Source organism: Anabrus simplex, chromosome 2, assembly GCF_040414725.1.
Source record: "Anabrus simplex isolate iqAnaSimp1 chromosome 2, ASM4041472v1, whole genome shotgun sequence".
NCBI lineage: Eukaryota > Metazoa > Arthropoda > Insecta > Orthoptera > Tettigoniidae > Anabrus > Anabrus simplex.
The window spans coordinates 257,480,913-257,493,425 of NC_090266.1; the positions used below are offsets into that span (position 1 = coordinate 257,480,913).

Genomic DNA, 12,513 nt, shown 5'->3' on the forward strand with positions numbered 1-12,513 from the left:
ACAATGGCCGTACATATTGCAGGGAGAATAATTATAAATAAATAATATCTCAACCAGTGGAATAAGCACATGTTCTAACACATTTTATTGTGATAATACAGTGGTCAAAATGACCGCTCTGGCGGTTCTAGATTTACTCGTTACCTACGCCCTATCCAATGATGCAAAATGAATTAAATTTAATATGGATGATTCTGACCAGTAATCAGGAAACGTCACTGAAGCTCTTTGCAATACGATAGGAAATGTGGTCAAAATAAGGCTTTGAAAATGTGTAGCAGTCATTTTGACCACTCTGGTGGTTCTGGTGTTAAAACTAATGTATCCAAATCAAAACAAGGATATAGGGGAGATGGTTACCTGTTACATATTTTATATTTTAGATAATTGTTTTTACACATTCACACTTATCCATCAGCAACATTATAGTGTAAATCAAGAGAGTACTTTCATTTGAAGATACAGTTGAGTAGCTCAAAACTTTAATAGTCATTATTGAAAGTGGTGTAAAACATGGAGTGAAGATTAAAGTTTTAAATAGTATTTTAATATGTTCATAAATTTGCAGGACAACAGAGATTTTCTAATGTTACAAAATGGATATTTAAATTGTGTTTCTAATTCTTGAAGACATCACCAAGAAAAGGAATGTAAACTTTATTATATAGAATTTTTATCATTGTGTATAGTTTTTAATTGTTAAGTTTATCATTGTAGCTGAAGATGGTCTAAACAAGAGACCAAAACTAGTTCTACTTTAAATGAGATAAAATAAAATTGTATAACACAGTTTGTAAATGTTGATTAGTGGAAGTGTCCAAAATGAAGTTAAAGCTGCTGAAACTAGAAAATCAACACGGAAATCATGATGCTCATAAATTATGACTAATCTTGCACCATATGACGTTCAACCCTTAGTTGGGAGATATTGCATTCACCATGGAAGAGAGTTCTGCACTGCGTAGGCCATCAGTGCCAACAAGTTTTAGACCTTCATGGGAAGAAAAATATTCAGTTGTTCAAGAACATTACATAGAAAAATGTTTGAAATATAATAAAATATTGAATCACATTAAAAAATTCAATCTGCAGTGTCATTACTCATATTATCCAACAAGTATGATAAATATGAAGGGCAGAAAAGGGTAGCCATGCTAGAAGAAGGTACATAAATTTTATATCATCCTACTCAACTCATTCCCTGGTAATTCCTTGGAGATGATTTGTTTATGGAGCGGTGTCTATTTCATTATTTTTAACAGGAGGGTATCCATTTCAGTGAACCTGAGATTCAGCCCAGCTAAAAGATTGCTTTTCAGATAGGGCGCACTTTGAGACCCTCCATTGAGGGTGTTTTTGTGAAAGAGTATTCTTCTGGCAGCTAAGGCAGTGTGTCCAGAACAAGTGAGTGATTTTGAGTCCTCATATACAGTTATGTGACAAATAAAGGACCGAGGTAATGACATTCATAGTCAATTATTATATGGCATCACAAAGGATTTTATACTACGTTCACAGGCGATGGACGACAGTACTGATATTAATGATACCTCCCAACTTCCTATTGTTATCAGAGGAGTAAACAGTGACATTGTGACAAGGGAGGAACTGTTAGATTTAGTGTCAACAAAACATACTACAACCATTTTTGTTTACATTTACAAGTCTCGAAGTGACAGTGGAGAGTTTCGGCCTTCCATGGGGGAAAACTGGTGTCCATAGCAATAGATGGGTCAGCTGCAATGTGTAGGAAGAATACAGGAGTTTTAGGACCTCTCCGGAACGAATAATAAAAAATAAAAAAAATGTTCAACATGATCTTCTGCCTGTGCACTGAATTATACACCAAGAATTGTTTTGCCTGAAAACAAATAATCTTTTGTTGAAATTTTATGTATCAACTACCATTGATGTGTCTGCAAGTATTTTGCAACTCCTCCTGTTGATCATTCTTGTAATAATCTATAAAACACTCTTATTGCTTGACTCTAGTTTGAGAAACCTTCACATTTACTCCTGTAGATGTCTTAAGGCATTTAGGAGCAGCCTATGTGCGGGACCGCATTCGAGTTAAGGCGTTTAAGCTCGCACGATGTAAACATTGTTTTGAATTTAGCGCTAAATTTGTACGAACTCGTAGTTTGTGTCGAAAACAATATATGGCATATAAGTGAACAGTCAGTCACCCTGACTACCTGAACAGAGGGTATATTCCAATGCTTTCTTTCTTTTTTTCTTTGAGTAAACACTGACCTTAGCCAGTCATGGTATTCTTGTTAGGGTGTGTAATGAAGTGAGTTATTGTGTCATGATAACATGACGAGTTACAAACACAGTATACGAAGTGAGGAAATTGAAGACATACTACTGAACGATGATTCTGGTGATGAACTCATCCCTGATTTCAGAGATAGCGAAAGCAATTCCAATGATGATACACCAGATTCTGGGAGAAGTGAAATTCAGCACGTTCAAATAACCGATATGCATCAGTCTTATTGCCTGCCTGCAATCAAGTTCACTGGCTGGGTAGGATTGAATGTTGACTTTGAAAATAGAAACTAAATTATGTCTTTTATCAATTTATTTGTAAATGACGATTTCCTTGAATATGTATGCCATCAGACAAACCTATACTCAGAACAAGTTATTAGTGCAACACCGCGTCCATTCTCTAAACAGGCCTATTTTTCAGATTTAGAAACCGGTCGACGTAAATGAGATGAAAACATTTTTAGGACGAATGTTTGTAACCGGAATAATTCAAAAACCAGATGTGAAAATGTACTAGACAGAGGACACTATTTCGGCTCGCAGATTTTTTCGGAAACCATGGCACGAACCCGGTTCAAAAACATATTGCCATTCTTGCACTTTAGCTTCAGCAGTCATTATGAGAGGAATCCTGATAGGCTATACAAAATTAGGCCGATTCTCGAAAGGCTCAGCGACCAGTTTTCGTACACTAACATTTAATGCAAAATAGTGCATTAAAGAGATCAGGGGATTTAAAAAGGCTAGGCTGGAGGTTTAAAGCACCCGCTGAGGAGCTGGTAGTCAACGTGTTAATATAAAGGTACGGTATATGAATGATTGACTTTCTACAGTTTCAAATAGATAATTGACCATTTGTTATAGCATTTAGATTGGAAATTTGAACACAAAGACCATAAAATAATTTTCAACAATTTTAAATTTAGATTGACATATAATAGTTTCTTACACTTTGTTTGTAACATTTTAATTAGAATGATAAACAATTTGTGAGTTAATTGTGAGGCAAGTAATGAGACTGCAAGTTCAAGAAATGAATAGTTGATTGCAAAACCACTGCAGAAGAGAGTAATAAGTTCTCAAATCATGTACAGTAAATAGCCAACAATAAAGATTGTAATAAGTACTGACTAGGTGGAATATAAATTATCAGTGACTGACTAGGAAGAAGAAATGTAGTGTGGGTGGTTTCAATAAGATTCAGCCCATGCTCATACAGCAGAAGATTCCCTCTTTACAATCTCGGAAGTGCTTGCAGACAGAGGGATCAGTGTTGGTCTATTTCCCCCTTGTTCTCCACATCTAACAGTGTGTGATTTTTACTTGTGGGATAAACTAAAAGAAAAAATGTATCGAATAAATCTTTACATATTGGAGGAACTGAAAGAAAACATTACGAATGAAATTAGAAGCATTACAGTGGCAGAACTTGCTCGCATCAGTCAGAATGTGGTTACCCGATACAATGTCTGTATAACCCAGGAAGGGCGACACTTCCAGCATCTTTTATAAGGTAAGATTTCATTTAAGATTTTATACATGCTTAAAGCAGGGCGGCAGCGTGCGACGTACGTTTGGCTGAGGCAGCTGCTGTAGCGCAGAGTATAAACACTGTACGTTCGGTCTGCGTTTATAAGAGAGACCCTGTATGTTGAACAACATACCCTTGTTAGCTTCTTTAGGTTTTTCAAGTCCTGATCTATGGATGTAAAAGAGTGGTTGAAATCACTCCTGTGATCACTCATGGCCAAAAATTTATTATGTTTTCTGGTGTTTACATGTTCTTTATATCTAGTTAAAAATCTCCTTCACATTTGGCCAACGTAACTAGCGCTACAGTGGGAATAGTTCAGTTTATAAACACCAGTGCAGGGCTGAGTGGCTCAGACGGTTGAGGCGCTGGCTTTCTGACTCCTACTTGGCAGGTTCAATCCTTGCTCAGTCCAGTGGTATTTGAAGGTGCTCAAATACATCAGCCTCGTGTCAGTAGATTTACGTAAAAGAACTCCTGCAGGACTTAATTCTGGCACCTCGGATTCTCCGAAAACCATAAAAGTAGTTAGTGGGAAGTAAAGCCAATAACATTACTATTGAACATGTATGTATTTGAAAAAAGTTTAGCATTAGTGTTGACTATTCTGAAAGCAATATTGATGTTTTATTTTCTAAAAATGTTTGTAATCTAGTACATATTGCTACTGTTGGAGGAATAGACGGCAAAATCTTCCTTTTGCTTCAAATCATTTTTCAGCATAGTGATTGGTTTGCTTTTTTATTTTATAACTTATTTTGTCTACAAAAACCATGTTGTATCTATCAATTTCTCGTGGACAGTTGAGATTTCTTCTGAGGACCAGAGCACAGTTCTCTGCGAAACGTAAAGAATTTCACCTTATTTTCTTGACACGGCATAAGCCCAAAAGCCTATACAGTATCATGTCTATTGCTATTTTTGTCACATCTGGTTGCCCACTTTTCACAGTTCCCCCAGGATACCAGGAAATACACATCACCTCTGGGAGGTTGCTGTAGCATTTTCTGAGGCATTGATTTGCCAAATTTTATTATATAGGCTGTTAGTTTGATGGCCTTGCCACACTTCAAAGGATTACTTCTAAAGAAACTACAGTGCATATCTGCCAATCTTTGCCTAAAATTGTCACTTTGAGATAGCTTAATCTCAAATATATCTTAATTAGGTTTGTCTGATGATTGTTCTTTATTTTCATTTGGTTTATTTTTCTTCCTGTGGTATGTTTTATTGTACTGATTTGCATTCAGATATTCTCTTGTAAAAATTGCTGTAAATGACTAAATTAATTTGTATTTTATGGTGGATTTGTTTATTTACTATTTGTTATTCTTGATTGTACAGATCGAATGGAACTACTTAACTTCACATTGGGTGAACAAACGCCTCGTATTAATGCTGTTCGTGTTTTTGACATAAGTCAAGGTCAGCGTGTCCCATTAAGTGTACACTCATTACGTCCTCCCAGTGGGCTTGCTCTTAATGTCCGTCATCAGCTTGCGCTTGAGGCAGATGTTGGTTTGGACAGTGATGATTTTCAATTAGTCCTCCGAGCAAGGCTGTTTGGTAAAGGGTGAGTATGACATTTTTTTTTTGTTGATTTCTTCTCTTTATTGTATAAAATAGTATACAGGTGGGGGAAGAAAAACCCAACCCAGTAACACATTCCCTTGTCATATAGATCGAATGGAACTACTTAACTTCACATTGGATGAACAAACACCCAGTATTAATGTTGTTCTTTCTTTCGACTTAAGACAAGGTCAGAGTGTGGCAACAGGTGACGTGGTCCAATGAGATGACTGGTGTTGACAAGAAATTGGTTCAGTTGGTACTGATAGAGAATTGCTGCCAGCCTGGTGTAATGGTTAAATAGTATAAACTGCTGTCCAGGTTCAAAGGTATTGTCACGTGTATTGGAATTGTAGTTGGCAGCATAGTCTGTGCAATTTAAAATGTAGTTTGTTGAGAACTGATTATACAATGGTCATTTGGAATTCCACAGCCAAACAGCTCTACTGTTATCTTTTATTTACATTGAGAAATTCAAAACTTTCTCCATTTATAGACAGTAATTGTTGTGTTAGGTGTAGAATGAATAATAATAATAATAATAATAATAATAATAATAATAATAGAGTTATTAGCTTAATGTGTTCCAATATTGGGAGAATTTACTACTACTACTACTACTACTATACTACTACTACCGTATTCACAAAAATGCACACACGAGATGCTGTCAATTGTGTACACTGATTTATTTAGAAATTATATACACACACACATTAATCAACCAAGAAGAAGTCTGCCACATTAGCATGTCAACCAACTACAGAACACTACCAACACAACAAAGTCACAACATGAGTTCACACACTTACTAACAACTCTCGCTAGCAACTCTACTCAACTCCAAAGATGGTCCTTTATATACCTTGCCTGGTCAGGCTTCTAGAACAGTATGACATAACATGTTTTCTCGTATCTTCTTGAGTCTCCAATAACCTAGGTACACATGGATAGAATATTCTGTAAAACTCAAGTGACAAAGGACTGTTACCCTGTGTTGCACAACATTACATTGGATTAATACGTCATATTTACAGGTAATAATGAATTATATACTATTAATTACATGTTCTTACATTAAATAAAGTCTTACTAATATACATACAGACAGCAGACAGGAGGTCAAATGGACTGTATTGCGATTGACCTGTCTAAAACATTTGATAGGGTGGATCATGGGAGACTACTGGCAAAAATGAGTGCAATTGGACTAGATAAAAGAGTTACTGAATGGGTTGCCACATTTCTAGAAAATAGATCTCAGAGAATTAGAGTAGGCGAAGCTTTATCTGACCCTCAAGGCAGTATTATTGGACCTTTATGTTTTCTTATATATATATAGACCAAATGACTGTGACTTTAACAATGCCAAAAGTCTCCTTGTTGAGGCCGCCAAAGACGTTGCAGAAATCAAGAGAAGCAAAAAGCATGCCTGGTGGAATAGTACCTGCGAATCAGTCCTCCAAGAAAGACTCAATGCGTGGAAACAGTACTACTCTACGAAATCAGAAAATGATTGGGAAACCTACAAAACCCAACTTGCCCAAGCAGCTAGGGTGTTCAGAACTGAGAAACGTAAATATGAAAAATCTCTCATTGAAAAGATAGAACAAAACTTTAGGAAGAATGAAAGCAGAGAGTACTACAGAGCCTTCAAATGCAAACTCACTGGCTATAAACCACCATCTCTATGCTTTGAGTGAAAGGACGGCACACTGGCGACGTCAAATGAAGAAAATTGCAGCATTCTGGCAGATTACTTCAAGAATTTACTTAATTGCTCTAAACCGCAAAGCGCCATTGAGACCAAGGAACCCTTACTCAGGTACCCAGATTCCAGACCACCCGACAGAGATGAGATCAAGCGCCATATTGCCCGTCTCAAAAATAACAAAGTGCCGGGGGAAGACTCAGTAGTAGCAGAACTATGGAAATATGCCCCAGAGGAATCACTTGATATCTTGCAAAAGCAAATAGAAGAAATTTGGAACAAGGAGACCCTACCCGAAGATTGGAAAATAGCTTTGATCCATCCATTACACAAAAAAGGCAACATGAAGAACATCAGCTACAGAGGAATATCTTTGCTACCCGTGACTTACAAAATTCTATCACTTGTCATCCTGGAGCGTTTGGAAGCACAAGTTGAACATCAAATAGGTGAATACCAAGGAGGGTTCAGAAAAGGTCGCTCAACAGCTGAACAGATCCAAAATCTCAAAACGATCATCAGATATTGTACACTAAGGTCCAAGCAGTATGTGTCTGTCTTTGTGGACTTTAAGAAAGCGTACGACTCCATTGACCGGGAAGTCCTCCTAAACAGCTTAAATGAATTTGGAGTTGATTTGAAACTGCTGGCATTAATTAGAGCCACCCTGACCGATACAAAATCCAAGGTGAAGTTCCACGGATGTCTCTCGCATTCCTTTGACATCAAAACAGGAGTCCGACAAGGTGATGGGCTATCCCTGATACTCTTCAACTGTGTTCTTGAAAAGATCATCAGAACCTGGCGGGTGAGATTACAGGAAACCAACTACAGTCCATTGAGAATAGGAACAAAATCCAAGGGGATCGCAACAGACTGCTTAGCATTTGCCGATGATATTGCTGTTCTCTCAAACGACATAGAAACCGCTAGAGCTCAAGTTGAAATTTTAAAGGAAATTGCCGAACAAACTGGTTTGCAGATATCGTTTCAGAAAACGGAAGTAATGACTAACATCAAAGAGGCTCCACCACAACTCCGTACAAAATACGGGGACATCACCCGAGTAGACAAATTCAAATACCTGGGTGAGATCATCATGAAAAATGGACTGGACAAAGAAGCACTTCAGGAGTGAGTACGCAAACTGGAAATAGCCTACCAAACATCCCGCACAATCTACAACAAAAAATGCCTTTCCCAAAACACCAAGATACGTCACTATGAAACAGTTCTGAAGTCAGTAGTTCTATATGCAGCCGAAACACTGTCTCTAAATGTCAACAAAGGACTCCTTGAAGAACTGGAGAAAAGAGAACGCAAAATTATGAGAGGAATCTTGGGATCAAAGTACGGAAATGGAATCCATCAAAAGAGATCCAACAAGGAAGTCTACTGCAAAATAGAGAAAATTACCGACGCAATCAGAAAAAGACGGGCACAATTTTACGGTCATCTGAAAAGAATGGATGGAAGAAAGTTAACTAAAGAAATCTTTCACTTTTTTGATTCAAACCCCAAAACTACAATTCCCTGGTTTAGAAATACCAAAGAAGACCTGCAAATGCTACATATCTCAGCTGAAGACGCCCTTAACAGAGATCTCTTCCGCAAGAAAGTATTGACGAACGGGCTAAACCGAGACGAGCAACCGAAGAGAAGACACGGTGCCCCTTGGACAGAGGAGTGTAAGCAGGCCCACTCACACAGAATGAGGGAAATTTGGGCTCTAAAGAAGGCCAAGTTCAGTGTCAAATGCAACAAGACTTAACGTGGTCCTTGATGGCCCCAGCGAATTATTTATATATATATATATATATATAAATGATATGAGTAAAGGAGTGGAATCAGAGGTAAGGCTTTTCGCAGATGATGTTATTCTCTGTAGAGTAATAAATAAGTTACAAGATTGTGAGCAACTGCAATGTGACCTCGATAATGTTGTGAGATGAACAGCAGGCAATGTTGATAAACGGGGTTAAAAGTCAGGTTGTGAGTTTCACAAATAGGAAAAGTCCTCTCAGTTTTAATTACTGCGTTAATGGGGTGAAAGTTCCTTTTGGGGATCATTGTAAGTGTCTAGGTGCCAGATCTTCATTGGGGTAATCACATAAATGGGATTGTAAATAAAGGGTACAAATCTCTGCACATGGTTATGAGGGTGTTTAGGGGTTGTAGTAAGGATGTAAAGGAGAGGGCATATAAGTCTCTGGTAAGACCCCAACTAGAGTATGGTTCCAGTGTATGGGACCCTCACCAGGATCACCTGATTCAAGAACTGGAAAAATTCCAAAGAAAAGCAGCTCGATTTGTTCTGGGTGATTTCTGACAAAAGAGTAGCGTTACAAAAATGTTGCAAAGTTTGGGCTGGGAAGAATTGGGAGAGAGAAGAAGAGCTGCTCGACTAAGTGGTATGTAATTTGCATACAAATTTGTATTTTTTATTTTTATATTCCACCTTTTCAATACAATTGATTTTGTGTTGTTAGAAGTTCACATTGCTACAACACTACATTAAAAGGGACATGTTTTGCTTGGTTTCAAGCATCCTCAGCCTTTTAAATTTATCTCAAGTTTAAGAACTGTCATGTTAATTTGCTTATAACTAATTTGTACTTAATTATGATTCTAAAAACTAAGTGGTAAACTACATGAACGTGGGCATGTAAACACAATGGACAGTTTAACAATTTAAATGACAGTGCTAAAATTGGGATATTCATTAATTCTATTAACATTTACGTCCAAAACACAGTAATATATTCACAATAATGAGATTTGGCTAAAATTCTCAAGTTCTTTGTTTTTTTAAAAACAATTGTTAGTTGACTTATTGTATTAAAATTTGAGTCGTAAATTCCATTAAAAGTCAATAGTGTCTAAAGCTTAAAATCTTAAATGCGTTGGAAATATTCTGCTTCATGTGTTGATTTGAGGCATGCTTCTGTAATCTATTAGTTGTAGACGGTGAAATGCAACTATTAGTCGTTTCCTCGAACTAGTGTTGATTTGACGAGCAGATTTTACATTGGAAGTAGATCGTTTTTATGAGAGCTTAGTCAAAAGGGGCGTTAATCCGAGAATCTTGAGGTGTTGATATATTTTCTTTTTACAATATTTAAATGATGGTGCGTCTGTAACAAAGGAAATTACATGATAATGTTGTGTGTTATTGTGCTTTCACAGTGATCGTATTGGTATGCATCACTTACCCCTTTGACTGCTACTACAGTGCCCCGTGGTACTTGCTACATTACGGTGACTGCTTGCTTTCGTGTTTCTACTCCTTGTGTTATATGTATGAAGAAGCTGTTGTGAAGGGCGAGTAGGGGACTTAGTTGAAGAAACATTAGGCGGGGCGTTAAACGTTGGCGTATCGTGTGGCGAGGAGTCTTTGTGTGTTGTTGAGGTGGCAGTAGGGGAGGAAACAGTAGGCGGGACGTTGGACCTTGGCGTATTGTGTGGAGGGGAATCTTTATGCGTTATCGAAGTAGTAATTGTGTCTATTTTTGTGGTGGGAGTTTTCAGATTAAATGTCCTAAAGAATTTACTATTATCTGATTCAAAAGTTTGTAGTAATGTTGGCAATTGCTCTATTAACCGACTTTTTTTTTTTTTCTCTCTCTCTCGACCGTGTCATTCAGGTTTTTTTCCTTTATTAAAATATTGGTCCAAATGAATATATATATTATCAAACTCCGTCATTAGCCTCCCTTTTTCAATCCTTTTGATTATTGTGAGGTCTCTGTCTATTGTGGTATATTGATAGCCGGTTTCTTTCATGTGGTTACTCATTGCGTAATATTTGTTATGCTTTAAAGCATTAAAGTGTTCCATGTATCTGGTAAGAAAGCTGCGGCCAGTTTGGCCAACATATGAAAAATTAACATGACAGGTCTTAACCTTGAGATAAATTACAAAGGCTGAGGATGCTTGAAACCAAGCGAAAAATGTAGTGTTGTAGCAATGTGAACTTCTAACAACACAAAATCAATTGTATTGAAAAGTTGGAATATAAAAATAAATAATACAAATTTGTATGCAAATTATAGCAAATTTCAATACAGGTCTAAACATGAAATTAGTTACATATAAGTGGTATTATCCGAGCTGTCAGCGGAGAGATGGCGTGGAATGACATTAGTAGACGAATAAGTTTGAGTGGCATTTGTAAAAGTAGGAAAGATCACAATATGAAGATAAAGTTGGAATTCAAGAGGACAAACTGGGGCACTTATTCATTTATAGGAAGGGGAGTTAGGGATTGGAATAACTTACCAAGGGAGATGTTCAATAAATTTCCAATTTCTTTGAAATTATTTAGGAAAAGGCTAGGAAAACAACAGATAGGGAATCTGCCACCTGGGCGGCTACCCTAAATGCAGATCAGTATTGATTGATTGATTGACGTATTGTGACATAAACTCATATTTTATTTCCCAAGACAGATCATACAACACACAAATAATAAATGATACAACCACAATTTGTACCAAATAAAGTCTGTACATAACTATGTTAATAATAATAATAATAATAATAACAATAATAATAATAATAATAATAATAATAATAACAACAACAACACCTACTAATTGAACTCAATATTTTCACTGTTTACTTATGGGTTTAGAGAATTGTTTTCAAGTTATAGTAGTCCATTACACTAGCATTACTACTACTACTACTACTACTACTGTCTTATTGTTGAGATTCTATGTTCTTTGGGAGAAAGAAATAACAATGCCTTTGGAAAGTTACTGCTGCAAATTAAAATCGTGAAGTCAGAAATAAAACAGTCACTTTAAACTTTAAGATGACTATTCAATATTAATTTTTACTTGATTAAGACAAATGCTGAATTGCTATTATTTACCGAGCGAGTTGGCCATGCGGTTAAGGGCACACAGCTGCGAGCTTTCCTGCCTTTCCACTATACTTCACCAGTTCAGGTCTAATTTCATCTATTCGTGCTCCTTTATGACAATGGAGTTTATTTATCATCCTTTTCGCTTCCTCAAGCGTAATTTCACCAACATAATTTTTCTCCTCCCCAAGAGTTTGGTTGTTCACGACCCCACCAGGAGGATTTCCTTTTACGTTGAGAAGATTTTCAAAATATTCCCTCCACCTGTCCAGTGATTCCCTGGGATCTATTATGAGTTCATCTGAATTACCCAAAACACTGTTCATTTCCTTTTTCCCTCCCTTCCTAAAATTTTATTACTGTCCAGAAAGGTTTCCCTGCTGCTTGACCTAGCCTTTCCAGGTTATTACCAAAATCTTCCCACGACTCCTTTCTGTATTCAACAACTATTTGTTTCGCTCTGTTTCTTTCATCTGCGTACAATTCCCTGTTAGCATCAGCCCTTGTTTGGAGCCATTTCTAATAAGCGTTCTTTTTACGTTTACAAGCTGCTTTCAC

The 12,513-nt window shown here is 36.9% G+C and overlaps 1 protein-coding gene across 1 annotated transcript in view; it reads left to right on the plus strand.

The window, feature by feature from the left end:
- Window positions 1-12,513, plus strand: part of LOC136863507 (uncharacterized) — a 366,127-nt gene that overhangs the window by 76,056 nt on the left and 277,558 nt on the right. Inside the window, exon 4 of the mRNA XM_068225972.1 lies at window positions 5,150-5,378. Coding sequence (XP_068082073.1) covers window positions 5,150-5,378 — 229 coding nt within the window. The remainder of the gene's footprint in view (window positions 1-5,149; window positions 5,379-12,513) is intronic.